The sequence below is a fragment of the Pinus tabuliformis genome, chromosome J (assembly GCF_031772625.1).
Source record: "Pinus tabuliformis cultivar Carrire ecotype Pingquan chromosome J, CPIR1, whole genome shotgun sequence".
NCBI lineage: Eukaryota > Viridiplantae > Streptophyta > Pinopsida > Pinales > Pinaceae > Pinus > Pinus tabuliformis.
Window position 1 is genome coordinate 227,699,114 of NC_142295.1, and position 23,968 is coordinate 227,723,081.

The 23,968-nt window shown below is 31.1% G+C and overlaps 2 protein-coding genes and 1 pseudogene across 3 annotated transcripts; all 3 read right to left on the reverse strand.

Annotated features, from left to right (window-relative positions):
* Positions 1 to 7,999: 7,999 nt before the first annotated feature.
* LOC149226559 (putative aquaporin PIP2-8) lies at positions 8,000 to 10,747 on the reverse strand (annotated as a pseudogene). Its single transcript, XR_016248295.1, has 4 exons — positions 10,352 to 10,747; positions 9,996 to 10,262; positions 8,594 to 8,734; positions 8,000 to 8,502 (listed from the first exon to the last, which is right to left on the reverse strand). The product of XR_016248295.1 is annotated as a putative aquaporin PIP2-8 (transcript).
* A 151-nt stretch (positions 10,748 to 10,898) lies between these two features.
* LOC149226560 (putative aquaporin PIP2-8) lies at positions 10,899 to 13,504 on the reverse strand. The gene is made up of 4 exons (XM_089377521.1): positions 13,132 to 13,504; positions 12,747 to 13,042; positions 11,413 to 11,553; positions 10,899 to 11,321 (listed from the first exon to the last, which is right to left on the reverse strand). Exons 1-4 carry the CDS (start codon positions 13,400 to 13,402, stop codon positions 11,211 to 11,213), a joined length of 819 nt encoding a protein of 272 aa, XP_089233647.1. The 5' UTR covers positions 13,403 to 13,504; the 3' UTR covers positions 10,899 to 11,210.
* Positions 13,505 to 23,135: 9,631 nt separating this feature from the next.
* LOC149226561 (uncharacterized) lies at positions 23,136 to 23,711 on the reverse strand. The gene has a single exon (XM_089380232.1). It carries the CDS (start codon positions 23,709 to 23,711, stop codon positions 23,136 to 23,138), a length of 576 nt encoding a protein of 191 aa, XP_089236358.1.
* Between the last annotated feature and the right edge of the window lie 257 nt (positions 23,712 to 23,968).

The window sequence follows — 23,968 nt, forward strand, 5'->3', positions numbered from 1 at the left end:
ACATTGTAAAAACACTTAAAGAAATTTTCATGTATTGGAGTCTTGAAGAGAGAAAATTTTATTATGGATGTTGCAAAAAATTGATGATTGAAACACTAATGATAAAAAGTAAACTATAGAAGATGACATGTGGCAACAACCCACATATAAGTAAATTTTTGAAAAAGTAGAAAATATGCATGGACAACCTCAAATAATTGTCTATATTAAGAAACTGAAGTCTAAAACCAACTGCCAAAAAAAATAAATTGAAACAATTAAAAAGATTTAGAATTTTGGAAGACAAGAAAAAAAATTCCAACCAAAACATAGATGTCAAAGTTTTGGAGACTTTGTAGACCTAACTGAGACTCAAACCAACATACATCGACGTCAAAGTTTTGGAGATACATCTTAGTTTAATTTTTTTTAATGATAAATAAAAAGCCGTATTGGAAAAAATAATTCCAACCTCCACGTATACGTCTTAACCGTCAATCCACCTGCCTTCATAATTAGTCTAGTTCATTTCAATTAATTGAGTTCTAGTCAAGCTCTACTACATTTTTAATTCATTCTTGTTTATGTCTTCCACCTTTGCAATCCTTATCAACAACGATAATAAAATAGAGTACTACAACGTCGAGGGGCAGATCAACCAGTGATGAGCAAGTAAATAAAAAATACAAATCCCACCAAATTTCAGCCAAAATGAACTAGAGATAACTTCTAACATTAGGCTACGTCAACTAGAAATCCCACCTCCATGGAGAACATTACGAGCAGTGATCAAATTTGAAAGACAGGTCTTAATTTTATTTAGAAGGACACATATTTAGGTCGCACTTCTATAATGAAAAGCATAAAAAAAAAAAGCAATTCAATTGACAACAGTAAATTATTTTCAAATTTCTTTTTATTTCTTCACAGGAGAATGGTGAAACAACAACCCCATGGATGTTGTGTATAAAGCAGGTCTGATATCAGCCACAACTAATATATCAGATGCATTTACCATTAATGGATAAACAGGAGACCTATATTCCTGCTCCAGTTTAGATAAGGATTAATTTTGTAGGAAATTTTTGTGACCAGAACGTTCAAGCCAATATACAAGTAGCTCAATCAAATTTAAGTTTATTGCATGAATGAAAACATTCAGTAAAACTCTAAACATGTTTAGGATTCAACAAAAGAGTGTATAAAGGTGTATATGTTTTTGGTATCTCATTTTTTAATATGAAAACATACCAGGAATTGGGAATCCACAAAAAAATCAAATCCAGTATGTTAGGAAGCATGTTCAATGCACTCCTCTCAAAGCATAAATCGTGCTTAAACCTTGCTTGACAGGCGTTTGCTGAATGATGAATCTATGTTCCTCTCCAGCTTAAATCGTCGTCAAATCTTGCTTTGGGCAACCTTCAGGAACAACCCAGTGAAATTACAAACCTAATACACGGCCCATATTGACATCTAGTCGCTCTCAATTGAAACTACCAAATGTAATGGTATCAAAGGGTAATTGTGACATAATAATTAATAAGAACTTCCATCATATGCACAATTAGAAAAAACAACTAAAAAAGAAACTGTGGTTTTTGAAATGGGAGCAACTCAGAAACTACCAAATGTAATGGTATCAAAAGGTAATTGTGACATAATAATTAATAAGAACTTGCATCATATGCACAATTAGAAAAAACAACTCAAAAGGAAACTATTGTTTTTGAAATGGGAGTTTCTCAAATGGGATTTAAGTTTTAACATGAAAAGATATTTACAAATTCAACATTCCTAAAATTCTAATTTCAGAAAAAATGAAATTTAAAAAAAAAAAGGGTTGACAATTTGAAGGACTCTGATGTGTTCAATTTTAATCCCTGATTACGAGCTCTCTTACTCTCCACATTACGATCTCTCTTACTTTAGGGCGGAATCTTAGGAGGGGTAGAGCACGGAACCGGTTAGCTCATAGTGTAGTCAAATTACTAGTGATTGTACAAAGAGTGGAAACTCGGACAGGCAGTTGGGTGCAACTAGGCTTTTTTGGTCTTATACCTTTGGGATATTTTTGGGAATATATAATAACGATAAATTTAGTATATTTTTGGCTTTTATACTTTTGGGATATTTTTGCAATTTGTAAAAAATTGAGTATTTTAAAAATAATTTAAAATTAAATAAATAGGTAAATTGTTTGAATTCATTTTTAAAATTTTGAAATATATTTTTAATTTACAATTAAAACAAGAATGTTTATTTTATTATTTCTCAACTTATTTGTTGGAGTCACGATTGCTGTTACACCAAAATCATCATTAGAGCAAAACCCGTAGGTGTTACACCAAAACCAGCATTACACTAAAAACCGCAGGTGTTAGCAAACAAACACATGTTAGCAAACAAACACATACTTAGATTTAAGCACATGCCACTAAATATTTAAGCACAAACACATCCATAGATTTAACCACATGCCACAAAATACACTTGAACATTAACCATGAGCACAACAATTTCCCCCAACACAAGCGAGGTGTGTTTCGAACTAGACAACTTTGATTCTTATACCACTTGTTGGAGTCACAATTGAAGTTACACCAAAACCCGCAGGTGTTAGTAAACAAACACATCGCTAGATTTAAGCACATGCTATGAAACACACTAGTAGCATTGGATTATCCTTCTACACCTAAATATGTTTTTATATTCAAATTTTTTTATCAATATTTTATATATCTAAATGATAATTCACATGGCTGTAAAAATGGTTTTTATATATTTTTCGTATCACCCAACTTTCAATGAAAGCTAAACTTAAACAGATTTTTTCGTCAATATGTTATTATCAAATTCTACTTAAAAAAGATTAAATTGCGATGATTCAGAACTCCAGTTAAAGAAAATCAACTTTTCCCTGATTCAAATGCAGTATGGAGTTACTCAAATGCAGATGTAATCCTAACTCATTGTAATTATCCAAATTGTAACTTTTCAAGGGACTGTTGACTGTGGCTATCCTTATCTTAAATATTGATTTTGAAATGTTTGGAAAGTTATAGATAATAGTAAACTGAGTGAAATTATTGAAATTACTTTTATTCATCAAATTTCAAAATATTTTCGGAATAGATAGTGAAATTAATTAGTTAACACATTTAGTTATCCAGTCGACCGCTTTTCTATCCGATGGTACGACATATAGAAATATCATAGCTCTTGTTTTCAAATCTGAAGACTGTATTCGCAGAGAAGACGACGTACCATATAGAAATATCATAGCTCTTGTTTTCAAATCCGAAGACTGTATTCGCAGAGAAGACGGCAGACACAGAGACGAAAGTGCCAAGTTGCCAACTATAAGTACAGCTCAATATTAATTGCATGTCTTAGCTTCTCCGAGAGACATTTATTGTCTGTCCTTGAAAATATTTATCGTTCTTCTGCGCACATAAAGTGTTTGCTACATACTATATTTACATGATCAGTAGAAGCCGATTTGACGATCAAGTCATTTGTCAGTTAAAACTTTTATAGAATCTTTAAAATATTTTTTTGAAATTGTGAGCTGATCAGATTGATGTGAAAACTATCAAATTTAATAAGTTGATTTATTTTGAAATTTCAATCTGAATATCACTTGTAAAATGGGGGTGGCTAGTCCATTGAAAAAGCATTTATTAAGTCATATGTACAATATATTTACATGTATCCAGGATGATAAGCATCACATCAATCAAACATCATTGACCATATATCAATATGCACTGACCATCATGACCATATATCAATATGCACTGACCATCATATAAATAACTGCAGAACAGCATCACCATAGTGAATCGAAACAGAACGCGAATAAGCGGACAGCCCCGCCATTGAACCATGCACTCATTTGCTTCAATCTGAATATCACTTAATAAGACCAGTGATAACTGTCCAGGAAAAAGTTCAAAATATTTTGAAAAGTATATATAGAGTTGGAATCGGTTGTTAAATATTGAGTTGGAATTGGTTGTTAAAGCTTTTTTATATTGTAAATTTTTTGGTTTAAAATGTTTTTTCCAAATTTAATATTTTGAAAAAAATATTTAAAAATTTTATAATTAAAATTAATTATAATTTTCCTTAGAAAAATACAACATAACCAAACTCATATTAATATATTTTATAAGTTTGTATACTCAGACTTGATCTTACTAATGATGTACTGCATTACATTTCATACGAGAGGACAGAATATATTTCAAGCAATTCATTCCATACATTTTATAAGTTTGTATATCTAGATTTGATTTTACTAATAATATTGCATTACATTCCATTACTAGTGATGTACTGCATTACATTCCATACTAGAGGACAAAAAATTATACATCAAGCAGTTTATTCCATACATTTTATAAGTTTGTATACCTAGTTTTGATTTTACTTTTACATTACATTCCATATAGGAGGACAAAAAAAATTATATATCAAGCCCGTCATTCTATACATTTTATAAGTTTGTATATATTTTTTTGCAGAAAAAAAAAATATATATATATATATATATATATATATATATTAATATAATCTGTTACAAATACACAGTAAGCATAAAACTATAATATCTGCAAATAAAGATAGTCACTAATTGTAAATTAGAGATTTCCAACCGAAAAAACAGAGTACCCACTGACAAACAAGGGAGCAGCCAGTGTAGCCCGAAGTGACTAATGTTGAGAAAGAAAATGACCAAAAACAATTCTCAAGAAAATGAAAAAAGAACCGGGGAAAACACCAGAGCCATCAATAAAATCTTGTACCAAGCATTCAGAGCCAACAATAAAATCCTGTACCAAGCATTTAAAGCAGATCAGTCCAGACTAAAAAACTAAGCCACGATGCGAGAGCCCATCTACCCGGAAATTCTGCTCCCTGTTTACCTAGGTTTGATTTTACTATTGATGTACTGCATTACATTTCATACGAGAGGACAAAAAATTATATATGTTCATTCCACACCAGATAACTTTCAGAGATTAAACATATCGTATTTTGTCAAATAGGTATGTTCCATGTAAAGGTTGGTCTTATTCAAGTAAAGAATCAATAAAGCTGCAGTTTCACGGCCCTCAGTCCACATGCGATTGATGACAATGTATTCAGATACTAGATCTACCCTCAGTCCACATGCGATTGATGACAATGTATTCAGATACTAGATCTACTTAAGGTTGGAATTTCAAAACAGGTTTATTTTTAATAATTTCTTTAAAAATTTTCACGATTTTAAAAATTTTCACGATTTCAAAAAAAGATATTGACAATTTTGTAAATGTTTGAAGGGAAAAAGTTCCTACGCATATTCACGGCCCTCCACGGCCCTCCAGAGTCCAGACGGGGTTGATTGAAAATGCATTCGTACATAGACATATGCTGGTGAACAGCGAAAAACTACAAGCGTGAGACTAATTATTGATTCCAACTTAGTGGGCAATTTCCGTAGCATGAGAGTCTTATTGATTCCAAGTTAGTGGGCAATTTCCTAGCATGAGCATGCATTATAGTGGGAAAAAACAAATCTTTAAAGGATAGTCCGACATAATAATATTCCAACCTAACAAATCGCGTACTTTGCATCCAGCCAAAGCGAATGCCTTACACTAAATCTTATGGAAGAAAAAGTTCAAATCTATATATTCATTGAGAATGTTAAGTTAAATTTTAATGTAATAATAATAATTTAAGTTTAATGTATTTTCTTTGTTTAACTAGGTTAAACGTGGAGGCTAGGTTGTATACAGAATCGAAGGATGGGATATTTATTATTAGATTGTGAGGTCCTTTGAATAGTTTTTCTAAAACGTGCTTTCCATTTCAGATTTTCCTTTTGATAATTGAATTAGAATATTGGAGTCGTGAGGTCGTTTGAATAGTTTTTCTAATTTTCTAAAACGTGAATTTCCTTTAGAGATTTGAATTAGAAACGGGTGTCGACTGCATCTCATGGGTTAAATTGTAAAACGTCCTCTCCATTTCAGATTTTCTTTTTGAGATTTGAATTAGAAACGGGTGGTGACTATATCTCATGGTTAAATTAGATAGTAAGTTCACAATTTTGTAAAGAGAAATATATATTCTGTAAGATTAATTATATATATAATGGTATTGTTGTTTTGGTTTGTTAGAAAAAATGATGGTTATTTTTTCTAATTTTATTTCACTTAAAAAAATATATATTTCTCACTTACAAAATGTATATTTCTCACCTACCTAATTTTATTCCACTTAATTTTATTCACTACAAAATGTATGATTCTCATCTCAATACAAGACTTCAACCAACTATGTAAATATCCATATTAACTAATTTAGTTTAACATCATTCATATATATATTGAACATAATAAAATATTCTATTGTAAAAATTACTTCAATTTAAAATAATTTCTTCAAATATAATTCATTTAATTTTTAATAAAAAATTGTGTAGCATTTAAATAATAACAATAATATAAAAAAATTATTTAGATCACAAACAAAATATTTCAATATGTAAAATTAAATAGTATTGACCATAGAAGTTTGCATTTCAAGAAATTTAATACCCCTCTGCCCTTGAATCTATATGGATATTAGTATAAATTATATATATTATTATTAGAAATTATTAAATTATTATATTTTATAATTGATTAATCTATATATTTTATATTAATTATTTCTTTAATATTTAAATTACAAATTATTTCTTTAATATTTAAATTACAGTGATGCTATATATATATATATATATATATATATATAAAATTTGTGCCTTGGTGAATTATCTAATATGCATTTAATCATCAAACATTGACTCGAGATTTCCTATCTTTTGGAATGAAAAGATAGGAAACCTGGAGTCAATGTTTGATTATTAAATGTAAACCAAGTATTCACAAAGGCACAAATTTTACAGCTTAACTCCTTGCTATGTGGCCTACCATAAAAATTTCCCTTCAAAACAAGTAAAAGTATTAAGCTTATATAAAAGTTCAAAAATCTTTTATCTTGGTTCAAGAAAAAATTATTTCATTTAAAATAATGACAAACAAAAATAATGTAATAACAAATATGTTATTAAAAAAACTTTGTTATTAGATATTGAAATGGTTTCCATCTTAATTTGAAGTGTTTTTTGGTAATGTCTTATTTGCTTCATTTAAATTATCAAGTATACTGCCATTCAACCTAAAAATTGTGTTTTTTAATTTTCTATAAAATATTAAAAGGTTTATTTTTCCTTAAGGAAAAGAATTATCTTTTGATAAATTATTAAGATAAAATGATTTCGACGAGAAAAAATTGGCTATAAATGTAACAGCACACATTTGCATGCCCCGAGTTTAGGCAAGCTACATCATAGACATAATACTTAGATCGAGGGAACACACCGAAGATTGTAGACACCTCTGAACGTTTGCAGATGCCCTTTTTTGTATCTTTCAGTCATCAATGCAGGACATTCCGATCAGCCACCAATTCTTTCTTGTTTCGTGCTGTTGTTGGAATAATTTAGACTCTGAAGAGTTGTCCTTAAAATCATTTTAATTTTGTTTTATTTTGGTCGCAACTTAGCTGTGCATCACTTTCACAGTTAAAGTGTGGAAGTATAAACATCATACCCTTAGCAATGTCAACATCATTTTAAAGGAAAGCTGACATTCACGCTCAGAGAACAGATCACATTTGATACGTGTATAATACAAATGAAATTAAAGGAACGCCGACATTCACACTCAGAGAGCGGATCACATTTGAAACCTTGATAATACATCTCATTTGGCAAAATACTAATTGATAGACGTAACCTTCACTTTGGAATTTTTGGGCAAAGACAATACGATAGCTATAAAACTGCCAAATAACGACAAGAATAACACTGTTTATAAGACATAATCCTGACATTTTTGGGCAAAGAAAATACGATAGCTATGAAAATGCCAAATAACGACAAGAATAACACTCTTTATAAGACATAATCCTGACATTTTTGGGCAAAGAAAATACGATAGCTATGAAAATGCCAGACAATGAGAAGAATACCACTGTTTATAAGACATAATCCTGACATTTTTCGGCAAAGAAAATACGATAGCTATGAAAATGCCAAATAATGACAAGAATAACACTGTTTATAAGACACAATCCTGACATTAGAATTGTTTGGCGGACAAAATACGATTGGAATCAACTTGCAAAATAAGGACAACAATATTTTTTGCTATCGTATCAAATTTACTTTAGCATCTAGTGATGCCTATTCTGAGATTAACATCCAGCGTACGTGAAATATTGGCCCCTCAAAACATACAACATCTAAAAGCAAACACAATTTTTACAACACAAATGCATCCGCATGAACAAAGTCCAGTTTCTGCATTAAACATTGTTGGGTTCTTTGCTGTGCCATTTCAGGGATGCTCGGATAACGTATTTGTGAAATGCAGCAGCTACCGTAGCTCCAATAAGAGGACCAACCCAGAAGATCCACTGCAATTTAACAATCAAAATTTAATTCCATAAAATCTGCAATACCGATAAATAGAAAACAACAGAAAGGAGACTATTATCTTCTTATTACATGGTCGTCCCAGGATTTCTTATGGCCATAAATCACGGCTGCTCCAAAGCTTCTGGCAGTATTGATGCCCGTTCCAGTGACGGGAATGGTTGCCAAGTGTACCATGAATACAGCAAAACCAATTGAAAGCGGACCCAAAGCCTGCGCCAATCAGTATATTAGCATCTATTAATAGATAAAATAATCAGTGTATCATACATAATAATAAAATTGCTTACTGCATACACGTTCAAGAAATGGACAATGATAACGTACAGGCAAGGTTCACATGGAAATTCCTCACCAGAAATCTTTCACATGGAATTCCTCAACAGAAATCGTCCAGGGCGAGGTGCACATCCCATTTCCAAAAGAAATAGTACGACTGGAAATTTCACCTCCAAGGAGAACATTACGATCTCTCTCATTTATAGAGACGGAATCTTAGGAAGGGCAGAGCACGGAACCTGTTAGCTCATACTGTGGTCAATAAACTGGTGACTGTGCAAAGAGTAGAAACTCGGATACCAAGCTGGTTATCACACAGGATTATTAGGCTTTTATATCTTATACATACTTTTGGAATTTGTAAAACTTTAGCATGCGAAAGTGTTTACTTATTTTGAATGCAAATTTCAGAAATATGAAATTCCCATTTTCAGATTAAGTTTTTATATCTTTGGAATATTTTCAGGAATTTACAACACTATTCCCTATTTAAAAGTATAGAACTTCTTCAGAATACAAATTCCTGCTGATTCCTATGAGATTTAGAAATATTCTCCAAATCTACAATCAAAATAAGAATAACCACTTTTCGATTACCTACTTTTAAATAAAATAAGATTTTATATTTTTCAATTTGCTCTATTTGAATAAAACAAGTTAACTTTTACGAACATATTTTTTTCTCAACATTTTGTCCACATCCAGCAAAACATGTTGAAATGATGATTCAAATTGCTGCAAGGAAGGTTTTTATATCTTTTCATAGTACCCAACTGTGAATGAAACCAAAGTTAGAGTTAAAGAAAACTGATTTTCTTCTCAATATTTTCTTCAAACTCCAGTTAAAATAAATCAAATTGCATGATTCAAAATGCGTAATGGAGTTACTGAGATGCAGATGTAATCTAAAAAATCATACACAACCTATTGTTATTATTCAAATTTGAACTTTTCATGGTAGCATTCAATCAATGGAATGGGTTGTTTACTTTTTTCTTTATAGTTTTCGAAAATGTTAATATTTGGGATGTTACAGATAAAAGCGAAGTGAAACCATTGATGTTAATTTTATCGATAAAATTTCAAAATATTTTTCGAATCTAAAATCAAATTAATTTCAAGCCCTAACTACACATTTAGTTAGTTAGTCGACCGCTTTTCGATCTGATGCTACGAGATATTTCTATATAGAGAAATAGAAATACGATGTCTCAGATCTGAAGAATCTATAATAAAACGTATACAACAAGACGAAAGTGCCAACTATCTCTGCGGTGAGAGCTGTTTCATTGCCGTATCCCTTCACCGCCACTAGAATAGTAAGTTTTCTGCAACGCTTTCACCATCCCTGCCCCGCAGATTGCGCCCAAACACTGTGCCACCATGTACAAGACTGCTCGATTCAGAGTCACTTTCCGAGCAACAAACAGCCCGCACGCGACTGCGGGGTTTAGATGCCCACCTGCAACAACATTATATGGTTTTCTCAATTCAAATATCAACGAATTCAGGGAAGAAAAAAATCACTAATTACTATAATAAGATTACCACCTGAAATTCCAGCGGTGCAATACACGAGGACAAATATCATTCCGCCGAAGGACCAGGCGATACCCAGGTTACCCACGCCTCCACAGGGACTCTTATCGTTAGCATTCCCGATGACTGTGGCAATTGCCACATATAGAAACAAAAGCGTGCCCACGAACTCGGCTATGATGGCTCTGTAGAACGACCAGAGATAGAATTCGTTTGTGTCTAAAAGCAGAGCAGAAGGGGGCTCTTCATACTCCACCTTCCCCGATCGCGCTTCCTTCTCCATACTTAAAAATGAAGACTACTGGCTTTCTCACAGTTCTCAACCAGTGGATGAGGAAATCATCAGAATGACAACTCAGGCGCATAACATTAGTGAGGATATGACGCTAACTGCTTAGGATATTTATAGGTATAAAGTCATTACATTATATTTATAAGACATAATCCTAATATTTTTGGGCAAAGAAAATACAATAGGTATGAAAATGTCAAATAATAACAAGAATACCATTTTCTATAACTCTCATCAAGTTCAGGATAACTCTTATCAAGTCCAGGATAACTCACATCAATTACTGATTATTTTAGATTTAAAAAAAAACACTGTTTATAAAACACAATCCTTATCAACACAATCCTGACATTAAAATTGTTTAGCGGACAAAATACGATGGGAATCAACTTGCCAAAAATAAGGACAACAATATTTTTTGCCATCGTATCAAACTTATTTTAGCATCTATTGATGCCTATTCTGAGATTAACATCCGGCGTACGTGAAATATTGGTCCCTCAAAACATACAACATCTAAAAGCAAACACGATTTCTACAACACAAATTCATCCGCATGAACAAAGTCCAGTTTCTGCATTAAACATTGTTGGTTTCTTTGCTGTGCCATTTAAGGGATGCTCGGATAACGTATTTGTGAAATGCAGCAGCTACCGTAGCTCCAATAAGAGGACCAACCCAGAAGATCCACTGCAATGTAACAATCAAAATTTAATTCCATAAAATCTGCAACACTGATAAATAGAAAACAACAGAAAGGAGACTATTATCTTCTTCTTACATGGTCGTCCCAGGATTTCTTATGGCCATAAATCACGGCTGCTCCAAAGCTTCTGGCAGGATTGATGCCCGTTCCAGTGACGGGAATGGTTGCCAAGTGTACCATGAATACAGCAAAACCAATTGAAAGGGGAGCCAAAGCCTGCGCCAATCAGTATATTAGCATCTATTAATAGATAAAATAATCAGTGTATAATAAAATAATAAAATTGATTACTCCATACACGTTCAAGAAATGGGCATTGATAACGTACAGGCAAGGTTCACATGGAAATTCCTCACCAGAAATCTTTCACATGGAATTCCTCACCAGAAATCGTCCAGGGCGAGGTGCACATCCCATTTCCAAAAGAAATAGTACGACTGGAAATTTCACCTCCAAGGAGAACATTACGATCTCTCTCATTTATAGAGACGGAATCTTAGGAAGGGCGGAGCACGGAACCTGTTAGCTCATACTGTGATCAATACACTGGTGATTGTGCAAAGAGTAGAAACTCAGATACCAAGCTGGTTATCACACAGGCTTATTAGGTTTTTATATCTTGTACATACTTTTGGAATTTGTAAAACTTTAGCATGCGAAAGTGTTTACTTATTTTGAATGCAAATTTCAGAAATATGAAACTCCCACTTTCAGATTGCCTTAGGTTTTTATATCTTTGGAATACTTTCAGGAATTTACAATACTATTCAATATTTAAAAGTATTGAACTTATTCAGTATACAAATTCCTGCTGATTCCGATGAGATTTAGAAATATTCTCCAAATTTACAATCAAAATAAGAATAACCACTTTTTCATTACCTACTTTTAAACAAAGTAAGCTTTTATATTTTTCAATTTGCACTATTTGAATAAAACAAGTTAACTTTTACAAACAGATTTTTTTCTCAACATTTTGTCCACATCCAGCAAAAAAATGTTGAAATGATGATTCAAATTGCTGCAAGGAAGGTTTTTATATCTTTTCATAGTACCCAACTGTGAATGAAACTAAAGTTAAAGTTAAAGAAAACTGATTTTCTTCTCAATATTTTCTTCAAACTCCAGTTAAAATAAATCAAATTGCCATGATTCAAAATGCGTAATGGAGTTAATCAGTTTTCGAAAATGTTAATATTTGGAATGTTACAGATAAAAGCGAAGTGAAACCATTGATGTTACTTTTATCGATAGAATTTCAAAATATTTTCGAATCTAAAATCAAATTAATTTCAAGCCCTAACTACACATTTCGTTAGTTAGTCGACCGCTTTTCCATCTGATGCTACGAGATATTTCTATATAGAAATACGATGTTTCAGATATGAAGAATCTATAATAAAACGTACAGGAACGTGAGCGTCGCGGGCGTTGCTCTTGGTGTCGGTCGCATAGAAGACGGTATAGACCAAGATGAAAGTGCCAACGATCTCTGCGGTGAGAGCTGTTTCATTGCAGTATCCCTTCGACACTGAATTCGCTCCTCCCCCGCCACTTGAATAGTAAGTTTTCTGCAACGCTTTCACCATCCCTGCCCCGCAGATTGCGCCCAAACACTGTGCCACCATGTACAAGACTGCTCGATTCAGAGTCACTTTCCGAGCAACAAACAGGCCGAACGTGACTGCGGGGTTTAGATGCCCACCTGCTACAACATTTTAGGGTTTTCTCAAATCAAATATCAACGAATTCAGGGAAGAAAAAAGTCACTGATTACTATAATGAGATTACCACCTGAAATTCCAGCGGTGCAATACACGAGGACAAAGATCATTCCGCCGAAGGACCAGGCGATACCCAGGGTACCCACGCCTCCACACGGACTCTTATCGCTAGCATTCCCGATGACGGTGGCAATTGTCACATATAGAAACAAAAGCGTGGCCACGAACTCGGCTATGATGGCTCTGTAGAACGACCAGAGATAGAATTCGTTTGTGTCTAAAAGCGGAGCAGAAGGGGGCTCTTCATACTCCACCTTCCCCGATCGTGCTTCCTTCTCCATACTTCAAAAATGAAGACTACTGGCTTTCTCACGGTTCTCAACCCGTGGATGAGGAAATCATCAGAATGACAACTCAGGCGCATAACATGAGTGAGGATATGACGCTAACTACTCAGCATATTTATAGGCATAAAGTCATTACCTCACTTGCAAAGTATCAATGGGAAAGTATCAAAGTTTATTAAATTATTAATAGAAATTTAAATTACGAATATGACTTACAATTCAGGCACATAAAATTAGTGAGAATATGAAGTTATGAACATATTTATGGGTATGAAGTTATTACATCAAAGTCATTATTTAAATGGAAAAGCATCAAAATTTATTAAATTTTTAATAGAAATTTAAATTACTAATAAAAATTATATATAAATTCATTACATTTAAGTCATTACTTGAATAAGAAAGCATCAAAGTTTATTAAATTTTTAATAGAAATTTAATTATAAACATAAAGTTATTACTCGAAGTCATTACCTCAATAGGAAATCATGAAAGTTCATTAAATTTTTAATAAAAATTCATATTATTCATAATAATTTAATTTAGGAAGAAGATAATAATTATTCTATTTTATCATAAGCAATGTAATATTCATATTAATCTAAAATTTGTTTTGACTGGGATTTTTTTTATTTAACTTATAATAAGAGTGTTTAATAGTATTTTTGACTATGAAAATGGATTTAATATCATCAAAAACTTTTTGACACCTAAAATATTAAATCTTAACCAATATAACTTAGATTTCCAAAAAAACACCATATTATATCAAAATTATACGAGAATTTTTATTATTATCCCAACAAAAATATGATATTCCTTTTCTACATATAAAAATATATATATAAAATCATAATATAAAAATAAAATAACAAAAAATCTTAATTTCAATCTTAAAAATATTTACTAATTCTTTAATATAACGGCTAATAAATCATATCCCTTCAAATCTAATAAAAAAATTAAAATAACTAGTGACAAAACATCTAATAAAAAATTAACAAAAAAATATTAAAATGGTAATTTATGATTTGAAAATTTTGCTAATTCTTAAATATAGTAATTCAATCCATTCCATCCCCCACATAACCACCCACCCACCAAATATATATATATATATATATATATATATATATATATATATATATATATATATCAACAAACAAGAAATGTGACGGTATTAAAAACTATCTAGAAATAATGTTAAAAATGAGAGGGTTTATCCCAATTTCCTCCCCTAATTTAGTAATGATGTTTTTTAATTTAGTAGTGATGCAAGGTGTTTCTAATTCTTAAATTTAAAGTATTATTGTTATACTTAAAAAAAAAAGAAAAAAGATAAAAGCAATTTTTATAGAATGATTATGATTAACATTATTTTATTTATGTTATATAGAATTATTTTATAAAACTTATGGCTAGAAAGTTATGGCAAATGAAGCAAGGTTAAGTTAAATTTTTTAGTTATCATGCGATTATGGAATTATGAAATGTCTTGTTATGCCTAAAATCAATTTGAAAAAGTATTACAATAATAAAACTAATGTGTTACATTTTTTTATTGATTCTAGAAAAGATCTTGATATAGGGGTTGGGACTAAATTTAGAATAGTTTAAAATAGCTCAAAGGTCCTTTCAAGTTAAGAGTAAGATAAAAGTTAGATAGAAGTTTTCCTATGTTCCCTAAGCTAGTTTGGCATATAGATTGACAAGTTAAAGGATTCTTTGGAAGAAGTAGTGTCATCTCAACTATCACTAGTATAGTCATCACCTTTTTTTTTACACTAATGATATTATTTTTATGGCAATGACTCACTATGATCCCACATGCAACTAAAAATCCTAAGGATTTATATTATAGTATAGGCATGACTATTACCACTCACAAAATTAATGAATTCCAAAAAGATTCTTAAGCTAGTTTTGTGTATGATAGTAATAATTTGAAGGTGACTTTATACAAATATATGTGAATCCATCTTCATGGCTAGCTTAACTAACTAGAACTATTGCATTAGGAAAATAATAAATGCACGGTGGAATGTTTATTATGAAGTAGAAAAAAATGTAAATCAAGAAACTTTTAGCTATGGGATAAGAAGAATGTCTTCTTTGATAACCAAATCACCCATGTCACCTTATATGCTTGTGAATATTGGTGTTACAAATTCTTTACAAAACCATGGGAAGAGACCAAGCAAATACAAAAATGTTTTATAACTTATATTTTTAAGAGTAAAGGTAATGTATAATATTTTATCCTCTTCATAGAAGCAAGCATTTATCCCCATTGAGAACATGAGTAATAAGAGGTAACTAATATTTCTAAGTCTTAGTTATACTATTAGGGAATAAATGAAAAGGTTAATGTGAACAATAAAAATAATGTTATAAATAGTATTACATCTAAATTTTAAAAAAAATTGTGGTGTGATAAATGATTAGAGGATAACAAAAAATTAAGATACCATGAAGAGGTGATCAACTCCAATATAAAGGATCTATCATATCTTTTTATTTCAATTACAGTAAAGAAAAAAATCAAGATTATTATAAGAGTAAATCGACATTATTATAAGAGTAACAAACTCTCGTGAACTTCATATTGAAAGAGTTGGAAAAAATTCCTTTATAAAATTAAAATAAATTTAAACTACTATAAATATTGTTTTTAATATAAAATAAAAAGAAAATTAAATAAAAAAAAAATTAATAATGAAAAATAATACAAATTTAATAAATATATACAAATTATATATGTAGATGTGATAGTTTTAGATTTTTTTAAAATAAATTTAAATTAATTTTATCCATCACCATTATTAGTCTTTTCCTCATATAATGATTAATGCTTTTCCCAAAGAAAAACCTAGAGTTAAATATAAACCCAATAAAATACTTCAGGCTTTTCCCAAGGATAAAAACTAGAATTTTATATAAACCCAATAAAATACTTCTTGCCTTTCCCAAGGAAGAAAACAAGAATTTTATCTAAACCCAATAAAATCTAACGTGTTAGAATAAAATCCAAGCAAGGAATTTACAGTAAACCTTGATGTTATTTCGTCGGACAAGGGTGACATTAGCGCGTAGGATCATCTTTGTTAAAGTCTGGTCATGAAACTTTGTCACATGACTGTGGCTTTCCTCCAATTATTGCCGAACGATTTTTTATCTCCCCATCTATGATGACCTCTAAAGAGCGCATTTTACGTTCATCCATTCAACAGATATATTTCGTCGCATTACGAGTGGTTGAGAAAAAGTACATCAAAGCACATCATATCAAACACTTGTTCCAACGTGAAAATTGACGTGAATGTGAACCGTAATTCCATTCATTGCTCTACCCTAATTAACATTATAAATCATTATTCTATTAGTTCCAGAGTCTCAAAAGTCTCCTAGGAAGTTCTTAAGGTCCCAAGATCCATCGAAACCTCATAACCTAATTAAAGAGATTCAAATTTCAAACCATAAATTTTAATATTGCCGAGTTTCAGCTGAGGTTGGTCCACTGAACAGATTCTGATTATAGATATTTATTTAGCCAAACTCTAGCCAAGGCTTTGTTTTGTCAGCTGTACTTAACATTAAATAGATTTCTTTCAAAAAGAAAGGAATTTTATATGTTTATTTTATTTACAGTTAGCTGATGTTGTTTTACACAGAAATAGATTTTATATATTTTTAGTTTGATGGTATTCATATAAATAAATTTGAAAAATAAATTGTTATTATTTTTAATATAAAAATAAAATTATTTCAATTGCGTGTAAAAGAGAAAAAGAAAACTCCATAATACAAAAAAAACTCCCTAATACAAAGCCATAAGTAATTATTGACATTTTAAACTAATACAAAGCCATAAGTAATTATTGACATTTTAAGCTAAATGACTCATTTATTAAGTTTTTCTTGGTTTTTAATCATAATTACCAAAGTATATTGACTCAAAAAATAAAAACAAAAGATTATTATTTTTTTGCATTTTGCTTAATTATCTATAAAGTTTGATTTGTTCTACCAACTTGCTTATATTGTGTGACAACATTATGTAGCTAGCAACTTTTCTAGGGGTGGTTGTGTTCCACTACCTAAAAAAGCACTGCTCTCATCTTATCTTAGCTTATTATCCAACCCAATTAACCATACTTAAAAGATGTATCTATTTGACTCTGGATCTATTCTTATCTTAGCTTATTACTCAACCCAATTAACCATACTTAAAAGATGTATCTATTTCACTAGTTGGATCTATGGGGCCACAGAGCGCTACTATCATCTTATCTTAGCTTATTACCCAACCCAATTAACCATACTTAAAAGATGTATTTCTTTCTCATTGGATCTATAGGGCCACCTGCTCACTATCTATAAAGTTCGATTTGTTCTACCAACTTGCTTATATTGTGTCACAACATTACGTAGCTAGCAACTTTTCTAGGGTGGTTGTGTTCCACTACCTAAAAGAGCGGTGGTTGTGGTAAAAGATGTATCTCTCACTCGTTGGATCTATAGGGCCACTTGCTCACTATAAAGTTCAACTTGTTCTACGAGCTTGCTTATATTGTGTGACAACATTAGTAGCTAGCAACTTTTCTAGGCGTGGTTGTGTTCCACTACCTAAAAGAGCATTCCTCACATCTTATCTTAGCTTATTACCCAACCCAATTAACCATACTTAAAAGATGTATCTATTTCATTGGTTGGATCTATTCGTATCTTAGCTTATTACCCAACCTAGTGAACCATACTTAAAAGATGTATCTATTTCACTGGTTGGATCTATTCTTATCTTAGCTTAATACCCAACCCAATCAACCATACTTAAAAGATGTATCTCTAAAAGGTTGGATCTATAGGGCCACCTGCTCACTTGTCTATAGTTTTTCCTCTTTTGGGGAACCTACTTCTTAGAGGTAAAGATAGTTTTGTCTCCTTAGGGGAACGACTCTTTAGGGGTAAGGAAATATTTTTCTCCTCTAGATAAGGAAATATGTTTTCTATAGGATGAACTCCTTAAAGGTAAAAATGATTTTTTCTCTTTTAGGGAATGACTCCTTAAGATAAAAATGATTTTTTATTTTCTAAAAAACCAACTCCTTAACTATAAAAAAAAACTCAGAGCCTTAAATTTAACCATTAATAAAAATTAAAGACATAATAATTGATTGATAAAAGTTAAAGACATAATAATTGATTGGTAAAAGTTAAAAATATAATAATTGATTTAGTACAAATTTTTCCCAAATCATTAAAACATATTAAAAAACAAATTTAATTTAATACCATTTTTTCCAAAAGAAAACTATATCCATATCCCTTATCACTTAACTTCTGACCCGGCAAACAAAAGTAACCAGCATTATTTTCCCTCTATCAAGAAGAGCCTAAATTACAAGCAGTTTTGATGAAAAAAATTCAAGTATATTAAGATTTTTTTACTAAATTAAGTTAAAGATCCCATAGTAAACTCAAACTCAGTAATCTGAATTTTGTTTTCCATTCCAATCTGATTTGATATACATACTAAAATCTCCACGAGCATTGCACCGATATTCGCCTGCCATAGGGCTTGGTAACCGGTCTATTCCGAATCCTTTGCTCCGTGCATGAACAGCGTTATGTAAAAAATCTCATGTACCCTTCCTTTAATTTTCAGCAATGAACAGTCAATTACACAGAGCATTTAATGTCTTATCTTTGAACATTACATCACTCACTGTAATGGTACGTTTACATCTACTGCAGGAGAAAACTCAACATACAACTCACTAAATGCCAAATCATTAAATACGCTGTGGAATCCAAAATACATATCATTAAATACCCTCTGTATACCCTTTTAAAATGCGTTAAAAATTTTCGTTCGCAATATTTCGGAATCCCAGAAATACCGCCCGTCCATAGTCTCCTGCCAGAGGGTGTGATGACCCGTCCCATCGGATAGCTTTAAACTCAATGGCTATTGGTTCCGTGTTAATGGAACCCACACATCATATCAGCCATCTGCCCATTTCTGAAGTAAAAAATCTGGCGTATTGTTCACGGCGCGGATCCATAGGGTTCCGTAAACACGTGAACAGGCTAGGCGTGGATCAGGTGCTCTCCACACCACATGTCCGGTACACTGACAACTTACCTTTACCATCATCGTCCAACACTCCGGCATCTTAATACCACTTTATCATCCGTATGTGACTCCGAAATTGACCCTTCAGCCATCCGTCTGAGATTTTTGAAAAAAATGCGTCCATTTCTGAACGTATCAGACTTTGACTGTGTACCCGGCTGCTTGCTATTGGTCTTCTTTCCCACGTGATCAGCAAGTTTGAAAATTCACGCTCGCACCAATGTTTCAAGGTATTAGCTTACTTGTAATTTTTTTAATTAAATGATCGTGTTTTTGGATTAAGATGTTAGGATTTTAGGAATGATCGAGATATTGGGATTGTAGATGCATGCTTAAATTTTTAATAAATAGATTAAAAAGAGTCGTGTTTAGTGTGATTTATTATTTAAATTTAGTTGATTTTAGAAATTTATTGAAATTATAAGTTTAATAGGTAATTTCTGCCTAATAAAAATGATTTATCTGTTTTTTGATTTTTCAGTTTTTCAGAATGCTCAATTCATATATATAATTAAAAAACTAATTTATATAACAAAAATCAGGATTTCACCACAAAATTTTCTATAGAAAACTCCAAAAAATGACACTAAAAATAATTCCACATTAAATTCTTGATTAAAGATCCTATAATTTAAGATTTTAGGTCAAGGTATCATTTTTTTAATAAAATATTTAGGTGAAGGTATCATTTTTTTAATAAAATATTTGTGTTTTTAGATTTATATGTGATTTTTAAAAATACTAAGATTTTAAATTTTATATTAATGATTAATATTTTTAATTAAAAATTCAATATTTTGATGATAAAATCTATTTTTAAATTCGAAATAAATTCTTTATAATAACTTAATTTATTTATTAATTCTTCTTTTCATACGTAAATCTTTGATGGTAATATTAAAGTTCCTCTAAATCATTGATATGTTTAAATTCGTAATAAAGAAATAAATTCTTTATAATAATTTAATTTATTTATTAACTCTTCTTTTAATACGTTCTTTGATGGTAAGATTGAAGCTTCTGTAAATCATTAATATTTTTAATTCCTAATAAAAGTAATAAAATCTTTATAATAATTTAATTTATTTATTAACTCTTCTTGTAATACTTAAATCTTTGATGGTAAGATTAAAGTTCCTGTAAATCATTGATTAAATGAAAAGATTGTCATAATTTAATTTATTTATTAACTCTTCTTTTAATACGTAAATCTTTGATGGTAAGATTAAAGTTCCTGTAAATCATTGATTAAATGAAAAAATGAAAAGATTGTCATGATTTAAGGGTTTAGATTAAGGTGTAACTTTTTTAATAAAAGATTATAAAAGATTCCAGATTTCATTGCTTTTAAATGAAAAGATTGTCATGATTTAAGGGTTTAGATTAAGGTGTAACTTTTTTAATAAAAGATTCCAGATTTCATTGCTTTTAGATTTTTATGTGAAATCAATATTTAAATTTTTTATAAAAAGAAATAGTTTTTTTATTAATAATTTAATTTATTTATCAATTTTTTATCATTTAATTATTATTTTATTTATTTTATTATTTCATATTTTCATTTAATAAATATTAAATTATTGATTATCTTAATAAATAAAATAAATACTAAAGTAATGATTAACTTGATAGATGGTGTATAGAAATAGTTCCAATAAAATTGATGATTTGTACTTTTATAATATGTGTAATATGTGATAATGTAAAGTGACATATTGTATGATTTGTTATTTAGGTGGTGAAGTGGTGTCGATTATTTTTATTTATTTATATGTTTTAATGGTAGATGTTATATTATTTTATTTATGTAATGTAATCGTATTTTTTATATATGTAATATTATGGTAATATATTTATATGTGAGTTGAGATTGGTTGAATTGAATTAAATTGAGATTATTGAGAAGAGTTTTTTGAGAAAACCATATCATAATATATTTGTTGACAAGTTTCGAACCAACAAGTGTGGTTAATCATCATGACAAGTTGAAAAACGAGAAGATCATCGCTCAAGGTTAAATAGAGAGAGCAGATCATTGAATGGCTATATTTGACCAGGAAACGATTACATTGGACTCGATTACATTGGACTTGGCAACTCGATTGGACCAAGAAACAAAAATTAATTAATTAGTTGGTTTTGTTATATTTATTTTCATTTTTTATTAAATGTAACCATTTGTATTTAACTGAAATGAGTATAACCAAGAACTAATTAGTAAACCATCTTTTTATTATTTAAAATTACATAAACTAATATTATTATTAGTATTATTAAAAAAAATTATAAATGTTTATTGAATAAATAACTAATTAGTTAGTTAAATCTATGATTTAATTCTAAATTTAAAGAACCTAACTATAATGACGGATAGCAATCTCTATTCACTATACCTTTAGATTATTAATTTTATTTATTTAAATCTAAAGGTGTAATGGGATAATAAGTTTCTTTCTTGATAATTCTTTCATCCATGTTCACGTTCAAGTATACAAATTATTTATTTGTAAAATACATTAAATAATTAAGCCCTACAAATTTTTAGACTTATTCAAAATAAAAACTTTGACCTTAAATTTAAGGTGAAGAAATGTAAGGAAAAAATTAAGATTAAAATAATTTATTAAAATATTGATTAAAAACAAAAAGGAAAACAAACAACTCAGAAGACGAGGAGGAAAAAACAAAGAAGACTACCATAAAAAGACTAATATAATGGGAGGGGTTGAGGGTGACTGCTAGGAAGAAAGGGCAGGGATCCAACAACTTCTAATTTTCCAATCGTCATCCCTATTGAGACTGCTCGGCCTTTTTTCAATTTCTATGGCCTCCCTAAATTTCCGGTGATGAAAGGGTGCAATCTTGGCAATAACACATGCCTCCTCAATACATATGTGATGCTTATTCTTTATCACGTGTTCTACCAAGGCGGAAGACCAGGCCCTCCCATGTTTTATGTCGGTTGAGTGCTCATGAATCCTTTGATTAATAGATCACCCATTTTCAACAACATAGGGGGTCCCACAGGAACAAGGAATAACATAGACACTTTTCATGTCCATGGGGTCAACAGGGTATTTTACTAATCTAAGGGAGCTACGGATGGTGTTAAGGGGTCTAAAGGTTGAGGGAACAATATGCTTTTTAAGTATTCTTGCGATATTATCAGTTGTGGTCCCTTGGATGAAAGGGAGATGAACCCCTGACACTCGATCTTTAGGGTCTTTCTTAACCTTAGGACCTTTGGTGGCTTTAAGGAAGGCTTTCAGACCTTGGTGCCTACTATAACCATTATTAATAAAAACGTTAAGAAGGTGGGCTTCCTCTCTATCAAGGTTCTTTCCATCATATATTCTTAGCGCATGAGTAGCTAGCGTGTTGAGGACACCCAAATTTTGAATAGGGAAATGATGGGAGCTTGAATGAAGATACTGCTAAGTATGAGTTTTCTTCTTAAATACATGGTAGGAGAAAGAATCACCATCATTCTTATAAATGAGAACATCAAGGAAAGGAAAACATCCATTAATTTCCTACTCCATAGTGAACTTTATGGAGGAGGATTGATTGTTGAGATTCTTGAAAAAAGATCTAATTCTTCCTGGCCATGAGACGAGATGACACCACTATCATCAAAAAATCTCTTCCAAAGCTTGGGCAGGAGACGGGTTGAGTCCAAAGCCTTGGATTCAAATTATTCCATAAAATGTTAGCAACAACTGGGGACAAGGTTGAGCCCATGACAACCCTGTAGGTCTGCTCATAGAATTCACCTTCGAAGCTGAAAAAGGTAGAAGTGACAGAAACTTCAACTAAATGAGCGCTAGTATCAGGGTCAGTGAGGCAATTGATGACCTCAATGGCCTCCTTTATAGGAATGCAAGTGTAAAATGAAACCACATCTAAACTCATGAGAATGTCCTTAGGGTCAAACTTTATGCCCCTCAGCTCCTCGATAAATGATGAAGAGTATTTTATGAATGACTCTGTGAGGCCAACAAGGGGTCTAAGCTTGGAGGCAAGGTATTTGGTTAGGAGGTAGGTTGGACCACCTATGGTGTTGACAATGGGTCTAAGGGGAGCCCCCTCTTTGTGAATCTTTGGAAGCCCATATATCCTTAGAGTGATGGGGCTAATCTCAATAAGTTTATGGCAAAAGGAATCCATAGTGTTACTAGACTTTATAGCTAAAGTGACTATTCTGGAGATCTTTTTTAGGGGATTCTTGGTAAGATTTTTATAGCTTCCACTATTAAAAAGATGATCCAACATGTTTTGGCGATAATCCTCCTTGCCAAGGATGACAACATCCCCTCCTTTGTCAGCTTTAAGAACCACAATATCCTTGTTTTGGTTCAACGATTTCAGGGCCTCAAATTCCGCTTTGTTAATATTGCTTCTGGGTGGCTTTGCCTTCCCAAGAA